Source organism: Calidris pugnax, unplaced genomic scaffold (genome assembly GCF_001431845.1).
Source record: "Calidris pugnax isolate Ruff unplaced genomic scaffold, ASM143184v1 scaffold8, whole genome shotgun sequence".
Lineage (NCBI taxonomy): Eukaryota > Metazoa > Chordata > Aves > Charadriiformes > Scolopacidae > Calidris > Calidris pugnax.
The window spans coordinates 16,892,221-16,917,618 of NW_015090830.1; the positions used below are offsets into that span (position 1 = coordinate 16,892,221).

General features: G+C 40.6%; 1 protein-coding gene across 3 annotated transcripts; it reads left to right on the forward strand.

Moving 5' to 3' along the window:
• The first annotated feature begins 15 nt into the window (after window positions 1-15).
• RIOK1 (RIO kinase 1) lies at window positions 16-25,398 on the forward strand. 3 transcript variants are annotated; one of them, XM_014941091.1, is made up of 20 exons: window positions 16-90; window positions 3,180-3,319; window positions 3,980-4,186; window positions 8,017-8,122; window positions 10,346-10,550; window positions 11,700-11,790; window positions 12,696-12,765; window positions 13,497-13,539; window positions 14,197-14,289; window positions 15,273-15,385; window positions 15,597-15,677; window positions 16,234-16,320; window positions 16,786-16,923; window positions 17,485-17,588; window positions 19,137-19,243; window positions 20,363-20,428; window positions 22,064-22,183; window positions 22,450-22,503; window positions 23,553-23,696; window positions 25,189-25,398. In XM_014941091.1, the coding sequence occupies exons 6-20, from the start codon at window positions 11,736-11,738 to the stop codon at window positions 25,297-25,299; spliced, it is 1,386 nt and encodes a 461-aa protein (XP_014796577.1). In that variant the 5' UTR covers window positions 16-90; window positions 3,180-3,319; window positions 3,980-4,186; window positions 8,017-8,122; window positions 10,346-10,550; window positions 11,700-11,735; the 3' UTR covers window positions 25,300-25,398. The 3 variants fall into 3 exon arrangements, with proteins under 3 accessions (XP_014796577.1, XP_014796578.1, XP_014796576.1); XM_014941092.1 differs by lacking the exon at window positions 16-90 and adding an exon at window positions 162-584; XM_014941090.1 differs by lacking the exons at window positions 16-90; window positions 3,180-3,319; window positions 3,980-4,186; window positions 8,017-8,122 and adding an exon at window positions 9,019-9,176.

A 25,398-nucleotide genomic window follows, 5' to 3' on the forward strand; every position in this document is an offset into this window, starting at 1 on the left:
CCATTTCCGGGAGGGTTGGATCTCCCTGTGGGAAGCGGGGCCTGTGCCTGCCTGGGGCGGCTGTCGGTCCGTCCCGGCCGGTGGACGGGGGTAGGTGTGGGAGGGCAGGGCCGCTTACTCGGCCGGCGTGCGGTCGGCAGGGTGAGGGGCTGTGCCTTCAGCTCCGGCCGCTGGTAGCGCCGGGATCGCCAGTGGTGGTCCTCCTGGTGAGCGTGCTGTGAGGGGAGGCGTAAAATCTAGCGGGCGAGGGTTTATATAGGTTATTATATTATTATATATTATAGAGTAGACTTAACATACGTCTCTAAAAAGCCAGGGAACGTACTTGACTGAAACAAACGCTATAAAAAAACCTCACAATTCTTCATTGCTCTAGAATATCTGGGTTTGAGGTGTAGATTTGATGGCTTAATTGAAAAAGTTTTCCAAAGCGTGACAGGCAATGTATATGAAAGTGATTATATTACCTTTATCTCAGTAGCTTTTCTGGTCAAGAGCAGAAACCTCAGGAAAAATTCCCTCACAGAAAGGGTTATCAAGCATTGGAGCAGGCTGCCCGGGGAAGCAGTGGAGTGTCTCTGGAGGTATTTAAAATATGGGTAGATGTGGTGCTAAGGGATGCGTGGTTTAGTGGTGGACTTGGCAGTGTCATGTTAATGGTTGGCCCCGATGATCTTAAAGGTCCCTTCCATCCTAGGTGATACTATGATAAGTGAAAAATTTAGTATATTAAGATGGAAAGCCTTCCCAAATCCCACAATCAAAGCGCTTGGTGAAAATACCGAGGCCAAGACCAGCCCCCAAGCTTTTTTTCTCCCAATGTTAATTCAGCAATTTGCATGCAAGGTAAAACATGAGTAATATTAAGTCACATTCCATATTTTGTTGTAACTTTGTCATTTGTGCATATTCACCTTGCTGTGATGCCAATGGTAAATAGTCTTGAATCTTTCATTTTCCATATTATTTTCATTCCTTTTATTTTGAACATAAAAATTACAGAAAAAAATTATCAAAACTTACCCTTTTAGCTAAGTTTTATCTTAATCATATTTTTAACATGCTGAAAATGCTACTGAAATGCTGTTCAGTATTGACTGGAGATGAAGCATGATTATGAAAACCGAAGAACATCCATTGCTACTGATAAAAGTAATTCCAGCCAGATAATATCCACCCAATGGTATAACATTACTTTTTTTGCAAAGATCTCTAAATTTGTAATAATCTTTGGCCAAACATGTTTAACTTAACCTAGCCATGGTTTGGTTGTTTTGTGGTTGGTTGGTCTGTTTGGTTGTTTTGGCAAAGCAGCTAAATATTTTTCCTTTGGGGGAAATAGAATACTAGAATCCTGTAGGAGGTGTTTAGCACTGTAGGATCTGAACCATTCTGTGTCGACTTAGCAGTGCTGCTTTTTCCATTTGAGTTAACTGATCCTGATGTTACTAATTAACTAACCTGTGTGGTGCTCTTACTGAGTTTGCATGTGGTGGGGACACCTGAAAGGTGTTAATTGAAAATGTATTTGAAAATAGTTGAGATACTTTGACTAGTCTTAGCAAAACACTGACCCCAGGCTGACCGCAATATTACAGCTCTGCCTGAGAGCCTATTAGGCTGCAGTTCTTTTGTGCTAAGTACTCTCCCCATATTAAACAATTTATAATCTGAAAGGAAAGACTGTATGAATAACTGAAGCAAGCTGCAGAGGTATTTTTTTTCTTGATCTCTGTGTGTATTCAAAATAACTGTTGAAAATAATTGCCATTATTGTAGCTTTTAGATTTGATATCTCTTATATGTGATGCTAATTCTGAGAAGACTGGAGTTCATCAGGAGTTCATGTTGCCCACGGGAACTCTGCATGTGGTCATAGTTATGTACAAGCATTGTATCCTTGCATTTAAAAAAGCTTTTGAATTAGAAATTACAGGTAAAACTCTTATTAGGAAAAAATGTCTTTAGCTTCATAAGATGTATTGCAAAAAGGGTGAGTGTTCTTAATATCTGTGGACTATAAATAAAGTTTACTTCACGTTTCCAGGTTCTCCCAGGTGTGTGTTTGTTTTTCTAAGATAACAGCAAAAGACAAATAGTTGTTTATGTACGTATAGAGAGGCTTCCTATTAGACTTCCTCAGCAGCATCTTCTCAGTGGCCTCTATGAGAGAGGGATTCAGCAAAGTGTTGTTAGGAGCAGTGTCATACATAGAGTCCTAACCTGTTGTTTGCTTCCAGTTTCCCAGTTTTGGATGGTGTACTGGGACATCTCAGGAAAAAGACAGCTGAAATGTAATCTGACTAGGACAGGGGTCTTGTTTGTAATGTAGAGGGAAATTTTGTTAGTAAAATCAGGAGGTTTGCTTTATCACTTTGTGAGTTTTCCTGGAATTCTGCATACTAGAAAAATGTGTATTTTTTTTCTCAGTTGTTTTTCTCTCAACTTTGCTACAGCTGTCTGTACCTTGCAGTGCCACCATGTGCCAAGAACTGCACTTCTTCATGATTCTCTTCATATTCCGGTCAATGCAATGGTTTTGATGAGTTAACCCCCTAATCCAGTGCACACTGAAACGGTGGCTCATTGTTTTTGCTGGGACTGTTCACGAGCTCACAGACAGGACCAGTTTTTCTGCTTTTCAGAAAGTGTGAAAAGCTATAAAATGTTCTTTTAATAGTTGGTGATTTTTTTACCGTTCTATATTTTGTAGTACCTGCTGAAATTCAAAGAGTTAATTCTATAAGAGAATTGTATCAAGTATTATCTCTTCATTACGTGGTTTAGAGAAGTAAATCTTCCAATACGGAATTTGAGGACTTTTCCTATTAATTTCCAGGTTGGATGGATATTAATCCCAGGTTGGATGGGGCTTTGAGCAACCTGGTCTAGTAGGAGGTGATCCTGCCTGTGGCAAGGGGGCTGGAACTAGATGATCTTTAAGGTCCCTTCCAACCTAAACCATTCTGTGATTCTATGATTCTTTACCTATAAGAAGCAAGGATTTTCTTTATTACCTGTTCAGTTTTGCAACTAAAGGCAACCATGTTGCGTTTCATTCTGGTTTTTATTTTGTTGTGACTATATTTTTCATACAATTTATATAAAAATTTAGTGATATCAAATCAATAAATGATCTAAAAAATAAGTGGTAAAATAATGTATCTAACCTTTGTCAGATGCACCAGGAGTGTTATCAAACATTATGGAACGATACACGGATCATGAGCTGGAGGAGATGCTGACTTTTCAGAGGCTGAGATCTTTCAGAGTCACAGGGACTCTTGGCAGAACCTGTTGCTATCACCACCTCACCCAGGTACTGTGGTTCTGTGTCATGGTTGGCAGGACACTTTGTGCTGGGGTCACCCTCAGCTTCTAGCCCATTTTCCCTTGTGGATTAGCCCCATTCCTGCTGCGTGCTCCCCAACAGCTTAGGCTTTCTTGAGCCCTGAACAGAGTACTGTGGGACCTTGTCCCCAGGGTTGCCTGATAGTTCCTAGCAAGTCTCCAGATCATTGCTGAAGACTGCGGCCAGGCTACAGAAGTAGATCACAGCCTTCTGTGTAAAGCAGATTACAGGCTTCTGCATCAGAAGTGACCCCTGCCTCCAGGTGCCTAAACTCTTTAATGGGGAATTGGTGAGGGTATGAGTTTTTATAAATCAGATGTGGCTAACCTGCATCATCTAGCCAACAGTCATCAGCTCAGCAGTAATCTGCTGGCTCTTGGGAGTCTCAGATTCTACCTGGATGTCAGCAACAAGGTGAATAGTGCAGAGGTCTGTCACAGGACCTGTCCAATTTAACATTTTTATCAATGGTTTGGAGGAGGGAAAAGTGCTTATAAGGTTTGCAGATGGTGCCAAATCAGGTGGTGGTAGAGGCCTAGCAAGTACACTTGAGTGTGGGGCTGCCACCCAGGGGGACCTAGGCAAGCTGCAGGAATGAGCCAACAGGAACCTTCTGACATTCAACAGAGTCCTGCACCAGGAAAAGAAAAGAAAAAGAAAAGGAAAAGAAGAAGAAAAGTCAACAGAACAGACTGGAGACTGACTGGCCAGGGAGAAGCTTCTGCTGAGAAGGACCTAGAAGGTCCTTGTAGATGCTAAACTGCTGTGACCGGCAGCATGAAAGGCCAAGAGCATCCTGGGTTATATCAAGAGGAGTACAGCCGGCAGATCAAGGTGAGTGACTGTTGCCTTTCTAATCAGTGTTAGAGTACACCTAGAATACTGTGTCCAGTCTTGAACCTCCCCAGCCCAGGGAAGATACAGACAAAACTGTATCTAGAAGCTTCTGCAAACTTGGAGAAAGATAGGTGTCAAACTTTGCAAAATTTACATTCCAATCTTTTAATTCCTTTTCCCCTTGAAGAAGTGAAAAAAGGTCATAAATTTTTATTCCCTTGTTTATTTGGGATAACAAATTTGCAAAGCATTTGATCACTACTTGAAATTAGATGATTGCATAAATATGTAAGACAAAATTCTGCACTGGGACTCAAACCCAGTAAAGGACTTAAGGAGTGCTATCGCAAGTTGAAAGTTCTTGAAGAGAAACACAAGTTTATATACTTCCCTGGTTCTTAAATTCCTGGTCAAAGCCCTCAGCTTGAGTCTGTGGAAGTTTGCCCTGAGAAGGGAAGGGGGATTGCTGCATGTGGCAACTAGGAACTCTATAGATACTGATGATGCTTACAGTGTTGTATCAGTCTGAATTATACCTTTGCTGTCTGGGATTCTCTGACCTTATCGTATCTCTTTTTCCATCTGGCAGTTTCAGGCTGCAGGAAGCGGTTTTGTTGTTGGTCTTTTACCCTGTCTTGCTGCAGCCTTTGGTTCTCTCTTCTGAACTCACAAATCTGCTGTTGAATTTTCTTTGTTTCAGATCCTGTTTGCAGGATTCAAAGCTGGGCAACCAGCTTATTTTATTTGCATCACAGCTGTTGACTTTTTGCCAACCTGCCATCCATTTCTCCCTGGAATTTTGTTTGCAAGGATAGGAGCTTTTTCCTCCCTTAGTGCATGCAGGGCTGAAGTTACAGTCTTGGCCACGTGTTTTCTGCTTTTTTCTGAGGTGCTGCAGTTCCCATATCTTTCTGTCTGTCTTGTGTGTGGCGAGATCCATCTCCAAGCACTGTCTCCTAAACCTGGTCTTCATTTCTGCCTCATGCTTTCTTTGAAGGAGATAATACCCAGATTTAAGTTTGTCCACATGCTTCAGAAAGGCTTTTTTTTTTTTTTTCCAGTCCCAGCATCCTCAAGGCATTTGATAGCTCTGAATAAAGTTTCCTGCATAATGATCAGTGAACTAGCCTCATTTTTCTCCTTTGTGAATTTGCCTTTTGTTTCATTTTGATCTTCAGTACCCTTCTTTAACTTATTTACAGTTTTTTTCCCAAATGCTGCTGCTGGATGGTTTTTTGTTTTTAACTCTTCAAAATTGCTCTTCAGAGAAATGGTTTTGTAGTAAGAATCAATAAGCTGTGTTGGCTGTTTCTTGTGATGCTACTTCATCCTCTTGGTCACATCATCTGGACCTAAATTCCCTCCATTAAGTAGTAGTTTTCCCCTGTCTTTAACCTTCTCCAAAACCATATCATCCCACTAAAAATCCATGATTTGGGTTTATTCTTGCTGAGCTGCTGTAGCTCCTTGGTGACCCCACTGAAGTTTATAACTGTCTCCCGAAATGGTAATTTTTCCAAGTGGTAATTGGAATATTTTGTTCCACACATATCTGAAGATGCTTCATAAAGATTCACAGGGTTCTGTGGGTGGAGAGAATCCCTTTATTGCTTGTATCTTCTTTCTTCTAATCTTCCTTGGGAGCAAATGATGTCCCAGAATGCTGGACTAAAAAGTCCTCATTCTCTCATTGACTAATTAGAAAAATGACAGGTCACATGGCTTGACAGTAATCTATTCAGAGAAGGTGAAAAGGCAACGGAGTGTAAGTTTGAGTAAGCTTCACCCAGGCTGCTACAGTACTTGGTAGAGTTGTGCCGTTCTATTGCAAAACAGAAGGTGACACACTCTGTTCAATTTATGCAAACTATTTTTTCACTAACTTCAGTGGAAATTTTCCATCTGTGAAGATAAGTCATTGTTGGCCAGCATGATAAAATGATGAAAATGAAGAAGCCCACCCTTCTACAGTGCCTACAGTTCTTGCACCTGCATCAAGCTCCAGAGGGGTGAAAAGTCTCAACAATGTCACTGTCACATTTTGGCTTAACTTACAGCAATCTTTCACTTTAAAGCAAGAATTTAAAAAAAGACCAAGAGATCAAAATTAAACTATTGGCCAATATACTTGATTCTAGAAAATGGAGAAAAAGCAATATTTACATTAAAACAGTAAGAAATACAAGTCTTCCAATGCCAAATTGCTCTTCTGAATTTTGAGAAGGCTGATAAAAGGGAGATTTTACTCATTGAAGAAAAAGGTAGAAGGCAAAAAATGTGTTTGAAATGCTACTGAATTAGTCTGTTGGAAAGAGTGGGACAGTCAGAATATCCTACAATGCTTTGTAATAGGCCATACATATTTTTTTCTGAATTTCCTAGATACTAGAATAAAATTAATAATAAACAGGAGTAGGGTTTGATCCACCATTTAATTTTATTTTTAAATTTTTTTTCTTACACTACCTCTAACTGAAAAAGATAGAAAAGTATAAATAAGAAAAAGCATCTCAGATTCTGGTGGAAACTCTGTCAGTACTTCCCCTTTTGTTGTACTGTATACACTGTTCTTTATACCTTTTTTCACTTCTCTGTTTGACTGTATCAGACCTGGTATATACACTATGTTCTCATGCAAAGAATCAGACTATATACTACCGTTGCGCTCTCTCCAGTTATTTAGAGGCTCTGTCTGTTCTCCAGTGGCTGCCCACCAAAAGTGTGCAATTTGTAACCTGTAATAATCTGTAATTAAAATTTAAAAATTAATTAAAAAATTTAATAATTTGTAACCTGAATGGGAACTTCAATGAAACTGTACTGCCCCCTACATTCATTACTCAGTTAATTCAAAGCACAACTCCACCACCTGCGTTTGATATTTTTAACACTTCTCTTTTATATTATACATCTAGCAGGCCCAGCACTCTCATATAAAATATTGCAATATACGTGTTATTTAAAGCACTACTACTAGCTTTATCAGAGACAGGTATTTTCATCATTCAAGCCTCCATTCAAGCAGTATGAAATCCTAGCGTGGCTTCTTCTGGACTGGAAGTTTTGCTAGCCAAGTTCAAGTTATCTTCTCCAGAAAACACTCAGTACCAAAACAGAATCACAGAATCACATGGGGTTGGAAGCGATCTCTGGACATCATCTAGTCCAACCTCCCTGCCAGAGCAGGCCCACCTACAGCAGGTTGCATAGAAACTTGTCCAGGCGGGTTTTGAATGTCTCCAAAAAAGCAGACTCCACCACCTCCCTGGGCAACCTGTTCCCGGGCTCTGCCACTTTCAAAGTAAAGAAGTTCATCCTCATGTTTAGGTGAAACTTCTTATATTCAAGTTTGTGCCCATTTCCTCTTGTCCTATCCTTGGGCACCACTGAAAAAAGACTGAGCCCATCCTCTCGACACCCATCCTTTAAGTATTTATAAGCATTGATTATATCTCCCCTCAGCCTTCTCTTCTCCAGACTAAAAAGACCCAAGTCCCTCAGTGTCTCCTCATAAGGGAGATGCTCCAGGCCCCCAATCATCTTTGTAGCCCTGCGCTGTACCCTCTCCAGCAGTTGCCTGTCCTTCTTGAACTGGGGAGCCCAGAGAGAGACATGGGGTTGAGTGAGAAAATAAGAAACAACTTTCATGGATGAATCGTTAATAATGCAGTCCAGCAGTGACTCCCCTTTTTCTACAAATGGGTCTTCATGAGGAACTACGAGGTGCTTAACTGATAATTGTTCTGGCAGTGAAACCTCTTGTCTCTCTGATTCCTGCAACTCTTTTTTTAATAGTGTCTTTTCCATCTATGTTTTCTTCTCGCCAGCCCAGCATTCTCCTTTGAGGTATTGGTTCTTCTTTGCCTATGGATTCCTCCTCCGTAAAAAACATGTCCACACCTGAAGACTTCTCCCAGCTGGCTATGCAGAAAGGTGTGTTGCTTCTATGGCAAGTGTTTCTATGACTGAGTGACTCCATTCTTTTTTGAGAAGTATTTTGAAAATTGATACAGAATACTAAAAAAAAATTGAGTTTTTAATAATGGTTTCTAAGAATATTCATGGAAATAATATTATTTTGTTGAGAACAAGTACTTTGGAACTTAACACGATGCATAGATCCTCCTGAGCACGTATCCTTTTTGATCAGGAGCCACTTAGCGAAAACATTCCCTAATTTATCTTTCCTATATATGTGTGCCCCTTCCATTTAAAGAAATGTGTGTATGAAGTCAGAATATAACCTGCAGCGTTGTAATATCAAGCATGCTGCATGAGACATAATCCTGGAATCGCCTAGGCTGGAAGGGATCTTTAAGATAATCAAGTCCAATGGTTAACCTCGCACTGCTAACTCCACCACTAAACCATGTCCCTCAGCACCAGGACTACCCATCTTTTCCATACCTCCAGGGATGGTGATCCCACCGCTTCCCTGGGCAGCCTGTTCGATGCTTGACAGCCCTTTCAGTAAAGGAATTTTTCCGAATATCGGCGTGAGATCTTGGCCTGCCGCTGTGCAAGTCAGGCAAAGGCAGCCAGAGTAAAGGGGCTGCAAAAAGCAGAACAGGATTTCCCTTACTGTCCGGGAGAGCGTGAAAGCTCTTCATTATTGCGTTAGTGGCTTCTTTAGGCGCGGGCGGCGGCTGTCAGCTCCCCGGCCACCAGGTATACCCCGCTCCGCCATTTCAGCCCCCCTCACACTGGAGGCGGGGATAGACCCAACGGTTAAACTGACATCAGGTGCCCGCAGCCAATCCCCGTGCCGGAACCTGAGAAGCGGAGGGGGGCGGGTCCCGCTCACTTTAGCCGTATGGGCCGGCTTCGCCCTCCGCTCTTTTATGTCCCTCTGCCGGCGCCGTAGTGGGCGGCTCAACGCCCGTGTGCCGGCTGGCAGTACCATGGCCGCCACCGCCATGGATTACCGGGCGATAGCCATGAGCCAGGCCGTGCCTGGGCAGTTTGACGATGCGGAGTGCTCCGACGGGTAGGAGAAGGCGACGGGGGGGTCGGGTGCGGGGCTCTCGTGGAGCGCTGTGCCGCCGTGAGGCGAGGCCAGGCGGGCCTGGAGTAGGGGAGGCCCGCCGCGGGTCCCGAGCGGTTCCCGCAGGCCCCGTCGGAGCCGCCCGTGCAGGGGGTGGTTTGGGGGCGTCTGTCCCCAAAAAACGATGAGTGGGGCGGGGAGCGGACCTGCACGCCGCCCGGCAGCGGGGGGACGGCCGCTGGCAAACGGCGGGGAGGGCAGGTGTGCTGCCCGAGCTGGAACAGGGCGTGTGAGGAAAGGCTGTGTGCGCCCCCTCAGCTCTCCTCTGCAGTTACTTCAGTTATTTCTGCCTAGCCACTAAAATGAGCAGACCCACCTGCAGACGCGCGGTAGTGGGGGCAGCTTCACTCTGGTGTTACTTGGTTGTGACTGAACATGTGAAACTGCATGAGAGAATGGTGAGCTGTTTAGGACAGCAAAATAATTTTGATTAATTTTGCAAAACACATTTTCTGTTTGTCTAGAGCTTTTTATATTTAGCGGGGAGTGAATAAGGAATGGTCTTGTGTTATACGTTCAAGCCATTTTCTTTCCAGTTTACCATTCATTTAATTAAATATCAGCTGCTTGAGGAGAATCTGCTTTGGGACATACTTGTTCTGGCAGAAAAACATGACAAGCTACAGACATCAACACATGAGTGAGTCAAAAGGGTTCATTTATCCCACAAATTCTTTTGTAGGCCTGACTTTTTTCATGCAGATCGTGCTGGTCCCCTGAGTTACCAGCTGGCTGGTTGCCTCTGAGCTTTTTTTGTGATGCCTCATCAGGTGGAAATCTGCTGTGGTACTGAGCAGAGTGATTAACCTCTGGTGAAGGAGCCAGCTGGCCTGATCTGGTGTGCTCATCTGATTTGAGTTAGAGGGACCAAATATACATCACTGCAAAACAAGTCAGAAGGCAGCACTGCTGTGGTGAAGAAGTTAACTTAAATGCAGTCCATCCTTTAAAGGCAGTGACATCTTCATATATAGTTGCTTAAAGACAGGTGAAGTGAGAAACATCCCATGGAGAGCTAACCTTGTGAAATCATTTGTTGGGATAAATGTATTGAATTTTTGATGACTGTATCAATCATTTATAGCTATATTAACATCTATGTTTGTTTGAAGTGAGTTTACGCAAGACACAGAAACAGCTAAAGAAGGTGAGGTCACTGAGAACTGCCAGTCATGCGTGTGTGAAGAAGTTAACACTGAGGAAGGAGATGGTGATGACGACAACGATGATGAAGAGGAAGATGAAGACTGGGATTGGGATGATGAGGTGGGAAGACTCACGAAGCGCCACAATGCTGCTGGTGGATGCAATCCACAGGTATGTTGAAGGCTGTTCAGTAAGCATCAAGAGCGCCCAAGGGCAAATGGGGCTAACCTGGAGGCTTTCTTCTTTGTTAGCATTATGTTTAGCAAAAATGGAAACAGAAATGTTTCCTCAAGAGAGTCCTCTTTGAGTCTACTCCTCTGCCATGCCATGTGTGAACATACATTGTAGCCAAAGCTCCTCAATTTCCTTGTCTCTGTTGCTGGATTGTGTGTCACTGCAGTTTCCCTTCTGTTTCTTAGCTCTTTCAACCTTTCTTTTTTTGACCACCCTGATCTCTACTGGTGCTGCTTACCGTTTGGTATTTGTCATGTGTTCTTGAGCATCTTTCCCCTCCTTTCTATTCAGTTTTGAGACCATACCTGCTTGTCACACCCAGGGTGGAACAGGTTATGTTTTGGACTAATAGTGAAGGAGACAAAAGAAAGCATAGGAGATAGAGGGAGAGGTGCTAGAAATGGATTAATTTAAAGTGTATGCTGTTGACATAGAAACTCTGGCATTGTGCAGAATAAAAAGCATGTGAGGCTTGAGAACTAGCATCCTTCTTCCTCTCAGCTTCGACACTGGAAGCTCAAAACCTCTTTTATTTATTGATATCAACATAACAGGTTAGTTGAGATAAATTAGCCATGTTGATCATGGCATATCATGTCTGAGTCACAGCACTTGTCCTGGATGACTTATTTGTACCTTCAGTTAGCAGTTTATGCTGTCCCATGTTGGTGAAATAACGTTCTGATATTGTGTTTGGAGAAGACTACCTGTAAGAAAAGATACCATCTTGGAAAGTTTTATCTGATCATTACTTTCTTATTTTTTCCTCTCATTTTTCTCTTTGTGACTGTCTGCCATTTCCCTTCCTTTTATATGTGGAAAAAGTGTTAACGTGAGAGACTTGCAGCTCAATTCCCAGACTAAAAACAAATGTGATTTGGGGCACTTTTTGGAATTTTAACTGATGTCACTTCTATTTTCTTTTCTTGAATTAAATAAAATCTGGTGTTACACCATATTCCTTTCTGCTTTCCTATTTATAGCTCTAGACATAGACATCTGAGCTGACTTTTCCAATGATATTGCTTGTATTTCAAAGGGCTATTTACAGAAGACAATTTAATTTTAACAAATCCTTTGTTTCAGGCAAACAGACAGACCCCTAGTTGCTATTCAGCAAAAATGTCTACCCCTACAGACAAGGCTTTAAGGAAATTTGAGCATAAAATTAATTTAGGTGAGTATAATTGCATTGTTTTCTTTTATGAAAGCGAATACCACTCTGTGATGTTCTCAGACTAATTCTGCTTACTTAAAGCCAGAACTCACTGGAATGGTAGTTAACCATTGCCAGAGAGATTAAAAAATGGCTTTTTGCATACTCGAAGTTGCCTTTAATCTCCATTAACCAGCTGTCATACCCCTTTCTCTCCCCCTTCAGAGCCACAGGGCTGTTTTGGTGTTGGTAGTTTGGGGTTTTTTTGTTGGGTTTTTTTTTTTCCTTCTTCCCCTTGACTTCTCCAGATCGCATAAAGTATTTCTTAGTAATTCTTCCCTACCTTCTCTGTGGACGCAAGCTGTTTGGCTGGAAGGAGGCTATCAACTTTCTGTTGTGATGTAATTTGTCATTGATTGGAGCCTTTTGACAGGGTAGTTCATAACGAAGCGGTTCTAAAATGAAGGCTCAAACCAGTAACACTGCTATATGTAGCCAAATACAGCAGCTTTTACACCTTTCGCAATTAATCAAACACCATTTTAAATTCATCATGAGGAGAGAATCTTGGACTCTGTTGCGTATTTTCTTCAGAGCATTCAGTTGTGGTAAGAGAATGGTGGACAGATGTAATGGTGAAACGTTATCCAAAAGGCATCACTTCTGGATGGTATTACATCTTCAAGTCTGCCTTACCTGTGTTGGTACCTTATAGACCTTGAAATGTAGAGAGTGGAGAGCTAGGTCAACTCTGGTATGTAGCTCAGCCTCTGGACTTCTTATAAGGAGCTCCACCTGTGTTTGAACATTGTGTTGTGGCATATTGGCTGGCAGCAGAGTTGCAGGGGCAATTCTGAATGTAGGAAACTTCTTTGATTTGGGGAATGTGTTGGGTTTTTCTTCATTTCTTCTTATGTGTTTTTCAGATAAGCTGAATTTTGATGACTCTGTTATAAACCGAGTCACAGAAAAGTCTAGACAGAAGGAAGCAGACATGTGAGTATTACTTCTGGTTCTATTTTCATTTAAATAATTTGAAACCAGAAAATTAGTTCTTATTTCTTAGTGTGATCCTGAGTGTTGAATAAATTTATTAAGAAACCCAAAATTTGTAAATAGTCTGCATGCATTTTGCTTTCTGATCTTAAACTATTTGATTTCCAGGTCAGTTGCTTAAATCATTCCAAAGTTTTGATGCTTCTGTTACTGCTGCTGGTAGCACATCTGAGTGTATTGGTGTAGTAGGACAGAAGCGATGGGTGACATTCCACTAGCAAAAGACTATTTTATCTCTGATACTCTTTTTCTTAAGGATCAGAGATCCTTAAGCGATTGGGCTAGAAAAAAATACTGAAAGCATTTTGAAGGTTCCAATGGATGATTTGGTCATGAGAGGTAGCTTTTTTTTAAAAGCTTTTTTTTTTTCTTAAGCCTTCAGTTTATAACGCTGGGTTATTACGACAGATACCGTTTTCTCCTGAGTGAGCATAATTCAGTGGAGGGAAGAAGATATCTGTAAAAGTGAAGGGCACTTATGTTCATGTGTTTCTTTTTTTTTGTTTCCTTTTAAACCCCCTCTGCCTGCAGGAGAAACCTTTGCTTTTGTATGAAGCAGCCTTACTGCTTGAGGCTGTCATCTTCTCTTTGCTACAGAATGTTATGTTTTACCCTGTCAAAGTACTAAGCCCTTGTGTGGGATTGTATCATTTTATTTTCACTTCTGCTAGGTACCGAGTCAAAGATAAGTCAGACAGAGCAACAGTAGAACAGGTAAGTCCCTAATGTATCAAATTTCTCTTTTGACCAGAGAAAATAATGTGGAATTTTGGAATCAATGATAAAATGCATACTGTAAGAAGAGAGTTTTGCCTTGAAATTCTGTTTCCCTTGTTAGCCTGAAGAGACCTGTTGTATCTTTGTTTGTTTCTTGTATGAAGGTTGTACTTGCTTCCATAAACACTTTGGAGCTCATTTTTGTGCATAGCATTGTCATATGATCATATATATAATGCAGAATTCCATCTTAAGCTTTTATTAAATACCAAAGAACAGTAAAAAAAATGCTAGGTTTGTTTTTTTGCTTTTTTAGTACTTTAGCAAGACTGAACTATTACTGGCCAAAAGCCATATAGCTTCTGTATTTCAGTTATGATAGCTTTATCTTAAAAGAATCCTTATTTTAACACTTTTAATGCAACTGTGGGTGGGGAATCATTATCTTATGTGTCTTCTAGAGCTAGCTCAAGGACATATGCTTAGCTTTAAAAAAAAATAAAATTTCTGTTTGGCTGCTCTTTGGATTATCATTTGATTAGAATAGTATGATGCCACGGGTCCTTTAATATAGGACTAAGAACGGACTGTATTAGTAGGTTTTGTCCTTTTCAAAGAGATCACTTGTGCTGACTTCTCTGTATTACATCTGAGGTGTTGGATCCAAGGACCCGAATGATTCTGTTCAAGATGCTAAGTAGAGGTGTCATTTCAGAAATCAATGGCTGCATCAGCACAGGGAAAGAAGTAAGTTTTACTACAAATGACATGATAATCTTTTTCTTGGCAAGCTAAGTGGCGCTTTGTGGTGCTTAGAAGATGTATTTAAATACTTGGTTTTAGTAGTACTTTTTTTTTGGTGTTGCTTGATTGGTAGGAAGTTATCTTAAGATAGAATGCGTTTTATGTTAAAGGAAACAGGTTTCCTCAAGTGTGAAAGATTTCTCATAATACTTAAATGTTATCTTAAATTTGTGGATCTTGTAAATTGTATGTTACAACTGCAATTTTTGTAAAGGATATATGTACACACAATGTTAAACAATTCCTGAAAAAAAGCCAGGTAGTTCTTTCGTTATCCGAGACTCTTTTCTGCAGATCACACCAGCTTCATATGTCAGCAAACATGGGAGTATCTAAATGATGTAGCAAAATTCTGTTTAAAATAATGTAAACTTTAATTGCTTTACAAAACCAGTATGTTTGTGTGCTGTTATTATCAAGTAATATTGCAGATAATTAAAACCAGACCACAGATTTCCAAGAAAATTAATAAAACAGAATGTCTGGTCCCAAGGCTGATCTAGTTTTATTCCAAGTCGTTGGATGCTGATTAAAGGCATGCTTCTACCCTATGTAGAGGTGTCAACGTGAGATATTTGGGCCATGTTTTAAGGCTAAAATAGTGCACAGGCTCAAATTAACCCTTCACACAAGGGCTTGTTTTAGTCTGCAAAATGTGGATGAGGCAGAGTTTTCCTGTACGCTGTTGTTATTGTTGTCCTATATGCATTGTCACACCCCTGCCCAGTCTTACATCCTTCCTGTAAGCTGCCTCTGGTAGAAAAAAGAGCTTGCACTTCTGTGCAGTCTCACTTAGCTGGATGCCATGTAGGGGCTGGGATGAGAAAGCTTATCAGAGCTTTTTCAGGATGTGAGGAGGAGAAGAGAGAAGGTTATGTTGGTTTAAAGAGTGTTTAATATTATTTCTTCCCTTCGTAATCCTATAGGCTAACGTGTATCATGCCAGTACTTCGAATGGAGAGAACAGAGCAATAAAGATCTACAAAACCTCTATTCTGATGTTTAAAGATCGGGATAAGTACGTGAGTGGTGAATTCAGGTGAGTTTGACTCCTGCCTGGCTTTACTGGGGAAGTGATGTTTTTTGAAAGCTTGTACAATCACCAGTCCTAATACTGTATTGATTGTGGCAACAAAGGGCACGGACTCTGCCGAGTGATGAAGCGAAGACGTTTAATGTTTCATTTTTACAACATATATAGTTTCTCCCTTTTGATCATGCCCTGTTGTCTTTTATTTCTTCATTAAAAGATTTCGTCATGGATATTGCAAAGGGAATCCAAGAAAAATGGTGAAGACATGGGCTGAAAAAGAAATGAGGAATTTAATAAGGTGATTCTCCCAGTTTTTATTTCAGCATGAAAAAGCAACTGAAATTTTTTGGTTTGTAAGAGGCACTCTCCTTTTGCTAGACTGTGGCTATCACTACCTTTTAGGGTCTCTGGAGCATTCAGGAAAGTGTCTTAAGCTTCCCTGTGGGAAAGAAAAGAAAGAGGAAGGAGGAATAAAGAAATTCTTTTTCTTGCTGCTCATGCTCTAAGCTTTCCAGTGTCTGAATGCTCTGTCTGACGTGACTGAAAAGTGAGGAAAAGCTAGAAACAGCTGCTGCTGAGTAACAACACACTGTGTGATATAGGTTAATCTAGGATTAACCTGAACTGTGTAAAAAGCCTTTGTCTGACACAGGAATGCTGAGAGAAGGGTCAAAGTCAGAATGGTTGCAGCTTTTTTGTATTAATTTCCTAGTTGCTCTTCAAGAATGAGTTTCCTGAGTAAAGGAGCTCTTGTTGTGTATTATGTTTGAAGTGACAGAGCTCCTGCAGGCACTAGTGCAATGCAAATAGTAGAGTTTGTGTTTATTTTGGGGGGTTTTGTTCCTGTGTTACAGGTTGAATACAGCTCAGATACCTTGCCCAGAGCCGGTTATGCTAAGAAGTCATGTGCTTCTCATGGGCTTTATTGGTAAAGGTGATAGGTAAGTACCTTTAGATTTTACTTTTTTTTTTAATTAGCGAAATATTTTATTATAAACAATCAAATCAACCCTCTGAATTTACTTATTATTACCTTGGGCCTGTAAAATGTTACTCTTAGATGTGCATGTGACCTGTAGAATACCCAGACATTTGCCAGCTACTTCTGCAGACGATCTGAATGATTCTGAAGTCTCGGTTGTGTGCAAAGTAAATTTGTAGAGGCTTAACCAGAGATGAAGGTTCAAACATTAATGTAGCATGATCCAAATTTGCTCATGTTGGAAGCAGAGCTCCATAAGTGTGGAGCTTGGCAAGCATATACCAAGCTTTGCTGCATTTAGCTGCTCATGCTGACTTGCTTGACACCGTGAGTGGAAGGATCAGGTACTGCAGTTGAAGCATTTACAGCTGGCATGAAGAAGGGAAATGTATTCACTTCCTGTTATTTGTGTTGTAATTTCAAGGCCTGCTCCTCTGCTGAAGAATGCCCAGTTATCTGACTCCAAGGTCCGGGAGCTGTACCTGCAAATCATCCAGTACATGAGAAGAATGTACCAAGATGCTAGACTTGTTCACGCAGATCTCAGTGAATTTAATATGCTGTATGTTTTCAAACTTTGCTCTGAATTGTGACATCTAAAATGTATGCATTGGCAACTTCTATGTGAGAGTACTAATCTACCCTTAGGGGAGGGTGGGATCCTTTTTGCGACTCAGTTTTTTAAGTTACGTAACTATGTAGGTTTTAACCCAGATTTGAGCTTTCTCTTGTTTAAAAAAAAAAAACACCAAAAAAGCCAAAAAAAAAAAACAACCAAAAAAACCCCACAAAAAAAGCCCTTCACAAACAAACAAAGACCCCTCAACTACAGAAAAAATTATTAAGTTATCTTTTTTCTTTTCTTTTTTCCATCCTCCCAACTGTAACACTGCTTTTTATGTTCACAAGCAGACTATTTCTTTAAAGTTTAATAATACAGCCTGTGTAGAGGAGGGGAAGGATTAACCCAAAAAAGCCATTCTGGCCCTAATATGTGTGGTGTGTGCTAGAGAAATATGTTAAGATTGTTTGCTAGGCCTTAAGTTTGAAGTGCACTCTGTTCCTGGCCCCTCAATCTCCCTTGTAACGTGGATGGGGTTAGTGCAGCTCTGTCTGTTTGCAGGTACCACAGCGGGGACGTGTACATCATTGATGTGTCTCAGGCTGTGGAGCACGACCACCCACATGCACTGGAGTTCCTGCGAAAGGATTGTGCCAACGTTAACGGTGAGTGGGCTGCACTTCAACTCTTGTTCTGATAGCCGATTTGTTCAGGAAGGTAAACTGTGTTCACCTGTGTTCTTTAAAGTATAGGTGTCACACTGGAGGAGCTTTCAAATGCCTGTTAAAATGCTCCCTCTTCTAGATTTTCATGGCTTCCTCAGGGAGCTGTGCACTGTGCTGAATTCAGAAGTGTGTAGCCTGTCTTGCTAGAAATCACAGATATATGATAGATCTGAGATCAGTCCCAGTCTGCAGCAGTGCCCACCCCAGTCTTAACTTCCCTTACTTAAAGGACTGTGCAGACAAACTGGTATGTTTCCTTCTGTGAGTGGAATCCACATCTGGAATTCCTCAGCTGCCAAGAAGTTACTGTGTGTTATGAAGTTCCCTGCACTTGCTTGTCCAGATCAGCTGAGAGCATAGAATAATTTATTAGAGATGTTATCACTTGCCATAGTATTTTGATAAATGAGGTACTTACCCATGGTATTTTTCTCTGGAAAATTTGGGCTTCATGTGTGAGCGTGCATGTTACAAAACAGACACCTCCTGATAGGCTGTTTCTCTCTGAGGACAAGAAATCTGTCACGGCAGGCTGCTTTTCTTCCCCCTTTCTTTTCAGATTTGACTTTTTTCTAATTTTTACAGAGACTATAAAAGTCTATAGAAAGGAATTCTGTGCATTTTGATGTTTTGTTTGTTGATAGCATACCCAGTATGCAAGTTCTCCTTATTCCTTTTCTGTTCACGGATTTCAGTAACTCCTTTCTGGCTGAGAAACTTGCACCCTTCCTCTTTTTTCATGTCTTTTGCCTTGCTCTCACTAGATATTCTAGTGCCTCAGTGAGTTGCAGTGGTTTTAGTGTGGTGTTTTTGTTTTGTTTCTGTCACTTTCTCCATGTAGTCCTACAGAGACTCTGAGGAAAATCTTGCTTTATGCCCTGCCCTAGCTGTGAGCATTGCAAAGACTTGTGGTTCCATAGGTGCAGAGAGCTGCCTCTGAACTACATCTTTTTTTCTACTATTAATTTCTCATGGTGAGAGATCCTCTGATAATTTTAGTAGGAAATAATTAATAAGCAGTCCTCAGTGTCTTTCACTGCTGTCTTTTGGTACAGAAATGCAGTATCTGAATTTGTTTATATTTGACTAAGAAAACAATTCTGAGTGTAGTACTGAGGAAAATTCCAATATGTTAATGTGTCTTCCCTCTTAGCTGGATCATAATTAGACTGCACTGTGTTTCTCTTTGGCAGAAGTTTGAGGTTTACATTCCTTATTCTTTGAAATACATCTTTTGCCGTTGATTTGGCTTTTATACTTTTCCAGTTATTCTCCATTCAGTATTTGTTGCATCTGGAAGATCAACAGTTTTATTTCAGACGGCTAAGAGTTATCTCATAACTATATCCAGCATGATGGAATACGTACTGAGACTTTTTCCAAGTCATCAGGGCCATTAGCTTGCTTTGACTGTCACTTCAGCATCACAGCTGCATATGTTACATGTAATTACTTACGGTTTTTGTCTCTGCCCTTGTTTTCTGGTAGACTTTTTTCAGAAGCGCAATGTTGCAGTGATGACTGTGAGAGAGCTGTTTGAGTTTATTACTGATCCTTCCATCACAAGTGAGAACATTGATGACTATCTGTCTAAGGTAGGACTTCCTGGCCTTGTTGCTTATGTAAGATGACTTGAACAATAAAATCAGATGTAGTTCAGTCTCCTTTCTACATCCTTCTGTTGAAGGAAGCTGGTACATGACATTGTTATGCTAGTGCTGCAAAAATGCATACAAGTCTTTCCCACTTATACCATTATAGGATGACAACACTTTCTATGTTTTCTCAAAAAGTCTAATAATGAAAACTCAATTGTCTGTTCAGGTGCTATTAAAAGCAGGATACATTAAATTAGTTTGTTCTTTTTGTGAAAGAGAAGTTCTCCAGAAAGATAATCATGCTTATGTAGAGAATGGGGTTAGGAGTGCAGACTTGAGCAGGGTAGGCTGAGGGAGGGAGGGTATGACTCAGGGCAGTGTTACTCCAGGGTACGTGGTCTTGCTAGCCAAATAGGGCAGCTGGCAGAGCATGTTGATTCTAGGAGGAGGTAAATTTACTCCATGCTGCTAGCAGCACCCATGTGTTTCATCTCTAGCTGCCAGTCCTTTGCTCCCTGTTAGATATTTCTTTAAAAAGCAGGGGAGGGGGAAGCTTTTTAAGTTAATGCAAGAGAAGTGGGGGCCACATGTGCCATGCTTAGAGTGGAGATTTGATATGTCATTCCTGGCCAAGACCACAAGGCAGAGACTGAGTGTGGTCCAGAAACCGGTGCAGCGTGGGGATTTCCAGATGATGTGTACTTTCTGTCATATTGGGGGTTGAAGGAGACAGAGCTGTGCTGTGCGGTTCCCCTTACTTCTGCTCCCTGGCTTGCTCATTGTGCATGAGAAGAGCCAAGTTCCAAGACTGAGCACTGCTCACGGTAATCTCCTTGCGCTGTTATCTCCTGTGGTCATGCTGGGCCTGCTAGAGTTTGGTCTGGAAGCAGCAGTGAGCATCTTTTTTTCCTCCTACTAATAAAGCAGTTATAAGTGCAATTCACAGAGATGTTGGTTACCATTAGGTGTCGCTCAAGGCATTGCCATAGGGAAAGCTGGAGTATTTATTGAGTGACAGCGTGGAGCACAGGGAGAAACACAGATGGGAATGGTTAGTTGGATTCAGTGATGCGATTGTAAAGAGTGATAACTTTGTATTGTTTTATATTTCTTTAGGCAATGGAAATAGCATCAAAAAGAACAGAGGAAGAAAGATCCAGTCAAGATAAAGTGGATGAGGAAGTAAGTGAGGATTTTTCTTCCTTGTATGAAATTAATATTAGCCTTGCCTCTTCTAAACAATGAAAAACATTGTTTTATTTAGCACAGTTGATAAACAAAGCATTGTTTGCGACACTGAGATGTCTTGAGCGAGTTGAGTTGTGAAGTATTAAGGAATGCCATATGTAAAAACTGACAGTGATAAGGTGTTAGAAGGCAAATACTCCACTTCCTAAAACAATGTTTGTCTGTAGCTAGGTCCCATGATGTATCTTCCAGTTTAGGTTCAGTTTAAAAACAAACCAAAAAAAAACCCAAACAACCAAAAACTGAGTGGAGAGATCTGGTTATGCCAGTGTTTTTTGGCTTACTGATACAGAAGCAGGATATCTGAATATGAACATTGACCAAATTGCCTCTAGTCAAGTCTAATTCAGTTCTTCTACTTACTGTTTCTCTCCTTTGCTTTTACATTAAGCAAAGCCATTCCAAGTCCATTATAGAAAACTTCTAAAGTTCTGGAAAGGCTTGATGTAAAGATAAAACAATTTCCATCTTAGTCTTATCTCACTGTTCCAGAAGAGTTAAAACAAACCAAGAAACCCAACTCTCTGTTGAGCAGGATTTGTATCAGTGAGAACCTATTTGTACCATTTCATGTGGTCTTTATCTCTGGAGTCAATATTACTTGATTTATCAAAGGCTTTTCTTTTTCTCTTGGAGCTCTGTAGGTTTTACTAACTGCTTCTGGCTCAAGCTTGGCCAAGGAAATTTTTGTTTGTTTGTTCCCTAAGATATCCTCAACATACAAATTCTGAACTATAGGGTCAGATGCTAGTGTTTTGTTTCAAGTCCATCTCTTGCAAACCAATTATTCCTCTGCTTTATATAGGTGAGATGGTTTAGAAGCATCTACATTCAGTTTATTTCTCTTTGACTTTTCATGTGACCATGGTCAGTTTGTGTCACTTTCTTCACAAGAGAGTAGAGCAAGCCCTGTGGAGGTGGGGCATCTGCTCTTTGCATAGGACTTAGTCTAGCAGTTATGATCCTAAAGTCTGCTGAATTTGTACTGAGATTGAACTGATACCATGGAAAAGAGAAGCAAAATACTGCTCTCTGATCTGGTAGTGACTTGAGTGTTCAAAAAGACAGCATGACAAATTTTAAGTATGTTGTTGATACTGCAGTTAGGTTTTACTGTGCTATACTGCTGCAGGAACCTTTTTTGAGTTGGACTGTAGGATGAAGCAGGTGGTATTATATACAGAGGTCAAAATCTAACAGTGCATTTTAGTGGAGTTACTTCCTGAAGGCATTGTAAACATCACAATGAAAACATTAGAGAAAATACTTAGAATACAAAACCTTAGGACTTAAATCAGCTAAGAGGAGGTTGGAAGGGTTTGAGAAGTTTGTAAATGGCCTGGTGGTCAGTCATTCTGGGCAAGGAGCCTTGTTACTGATGAGTAAAGTCTGCTCCTGAAAAAATAGATACTCTGCGGTGCAGGTAGTGGGTGACTGCCATGTTCATTTTTAGTTTCTGTGAACCATGAAATTCTTCATGATTATTCTCCTAAGGATGCATAATTAGGAAGGAAGAACATCATGAAACTATATGTAAATTAATAAATCTGTTTTGTTTCACTTTACTAGGTGTTTAAGAAGGCTTACATACCTCGAACTTTGACTGAAGTCAAAAACTACGAGAGAGATGTGGATATAATGATGAAATTGAAAGAAGAGGATATGGCATTGAATGTTCAGCAAGATAATGTGAGTGGGCATGCTGAGGCATGCAGAAAGGAGGGAGGGAATATGAATGCTTCTTACTGGAAACTGATAGCAACAAACAAAAACAGAAGCCTTTTTACCAAGGTGTGGAGTACTGAATCTAGCATCATACTTTAAATCGTCTTATTAGTAATAATGCTAATGTTGTGGGGGTTTTACTGGTTTTGAGAGAGTAATTTTCTCTGGGCATGAAGATTTAAGACTCATATTTTGATAACATAGTTTTCTTTTTCTCTCACTGGGTATAGATTCTCTACCAGACTGTGACAGGACTGAAGAAGGATTTGTCTGGTGTTCAGAAGGTGAGATGGTCTTTTTGAAAACCTACATTTTAGCCATTTTCAGAAAAGTGCTTACAAGAAGTACAGAGATTGCCTCGTCTTGTGGCTGACACTGTAAAAGAAGCATCTTGTCTGCAGAGTGACCATTTATATCTGGGATGGGTCTGCATGGCAGTGTGTCTGCACACCGCATGAATCGCTTCCCTGCGCTGTGGCTGATGCTGGGTTGCTTGAGGGTGAAATGATCATCCTTGCTATGGCCATGACCTCTGAAGTTAAGGTGGAGAGGAGGGAAGATGCTTTCCATTTATGGAAGATGTATTTGATTTAAACTGTAGCCTGACTACAAGTTTTGATATGTTCAGGGTAACTTTGCTCTAATTAATGTGTAAAGAACAACCTTGTGGTATGAAGCATAAGATATTATGTCTTGCTGTATTTGAAGTACTTAACAGTGACACTTTGTAGAGTACATTGGGTAAGAAGTTGGGTACAGAACGGTCTGTACCAATGTAATTCAAGGGAGAAGCCCTATTCCTCCTCCTTCCTTTGTAAATGTTATTGAGCAGTGGTGTAGGCTGTTTTAAAATGGAAATATGAATATGGATGGGATCAGGCTGTGGCACAGTCGCCAGGCTTGTTTAAGAATAAGTGAGTTTTCTAGTGTAGATATTTGTGTTAGCAATAAAGCCTACATACAGGGCCCCTAAGGTAGATTTGGGTATGATCCAAGTATAATTAAAAATTGGCTTCCACATATGTTAGCAAATAGCTGTTTGACTTATGGAAATTAGTCTGGGAATGCCAATACAGCTGTGCTGTGAGACCTGACCTAAGAGATTCTGCATTGTACGTTCTAGATTCTTTGTTCTTAGTTTGAATCAACATACTTCTTATTCTTTTTCTTGAGACTCGATGGCTGCAGTAAAGGAGATGGCATAAGCTCACTCAAGAATTTATTTGCAGCACATTCTGTTTTAGTGTTTACGTATTTATATATGTGTGTTTATATTGTCATTAGGCTTCTTTGTTTTGGTGTGATTATAATTCTGTCTTGATATATCTTGCAGATTCCTGCACTTCTTGAAAAGGCGGCAGATGAGTCAGAAACAGACTCTGATGAGGATGATGGCAGCTCAGAGGACTCTGATTCGGGCTGTAAAGAATCTGTACATCCCAAAGATAAACCTGCTGAAGTTAGTGTGGACAAAAAGGTCAGCTGGCCAGGAATTGTTTATTTTTCCCACCTCTGCCTATGTGACAGGAAAAGATCCTAATTTACTTCTGAGTGGTTCTTGCTGCTACTTGTCTGAAACAAGCTATGGACTTTTCCTGTTGTGGAGAATAAGAGCAGAGAAAGTGAATTTCATCACAGATGCTTTATTGATGGTGATCTTACATAGACACACACGTAACATAGCTCTCTGTAGCCTTGACAAAGCTAGAAGAGAGGTCTCTGCAGGGAATTCTAAGACTACACAGAGCAGAATTTAGCAAAGCCTGGGCAGCTCTTCAGTGCCTCTGGCTGCTCTTCCAGGCTTTGGTGTACAGGTTTGTGGTCGTGGTCCCTGATTAACCTCCTTTTGCCCAGGGAACTGAGACACTTGATCTATACAACTGGAGGCTTGGTGACCATATTTGTACCACAGTACTATTAGTACAGACTGGCTAGCTTTGCTGTGGGCTAGAGATGTAACACAGTCATTCAAAAGGATTATGGTTTGGGTTGGTTTTGGTTTGTTTTTTTTTTTTCCAAAGGTTTCATTTTCCAAACTGCAGAACAAGTATTCTCTGTTCTGGTGAGGCTCTTCTGTAGAGTATTATCCGTGGGTGAGAGCCTTTTGGTAGCCTTCTAGGTGCTGTGCAAGAGACAGATAATACTTGTTGGACTTCTGGGGTTCAAGGTTTCGGGGTTTGCTTTTTAGGTGTTTCCTCCTAGAAAAGGTAAGATAATAAATTCCATATCTATCAAATAAAAATGCAATACTATGCTAGACGCTTTCTACTAATCTAGAGCCTTTTAGATGTGAAGCAAGGACATGGTGATCACTTCTCGTTCTTATAGATGGGTTCTCATTTGGACAACTTTTTGTGAGAGTAAAATGAGGTTTTTAGTAACCTATGTGTTCAGCTGTAGGTTGAACAACTGATTAGCAGCAATTACTTCCACCCCCTACTGCTGACTTTGCTTTTTCCAGTTGAGTGTAGTCTCTTCACTTTGTCTGGCACAAATTGCTATGCTACTGCAACGGACTACACCCTTTCTTGCCAATCCTGGTGATGATCAGCTTGTTCTGAATTACCAGCAGTTACTGGATCAGTACTTTTGCATGACATAAAAACACTTATTGCAGTAGCCTTATGGGTAGCAGAAAACCTTGATCCAGGTATCCTGTTGTAACCTCAGGTGTAAATAGCATGAGTTAAAAGTGCCTCTTTCTTCAAAGGTTGCACGACACTCTGGTTTTAACCAGTTTGAATTGTGCTTTGTCATTATCAGTGTGCAGTTCTTAGCTCCACCTCCAACCTATACTTCCTTTTATCTTTCCCCTCCCCATTCCTATTGTTTTTTTTTATTATTTCTTCCTCTTGATAACCTTGTTTTTATGTACTGTGTTAACTTGGTAATGCAACAACTGATTGACCTGCTCAAAATCTCTCATTCCTTCTGGGTTTAAATGAATGGTGTTTGGCTTTTTTCTTTAGGAAAGGAAAAAGATGGTTAAAGAAGCTCAAAGAGAGAAAAGAAAAAACAAAATCCCAAAGCACGTGAAGAAGCGGAAAGAAAAGACTGCAAAAATGAAGAAAGGCAAATAAAACCAGCTTTGGCTTGGGGAAAGGGATAGTTTGTTGTGGGTTATTTAGTCACTATATTTTCTTCTTTTAATTAAAAATCCTTTATTTATATACATACAA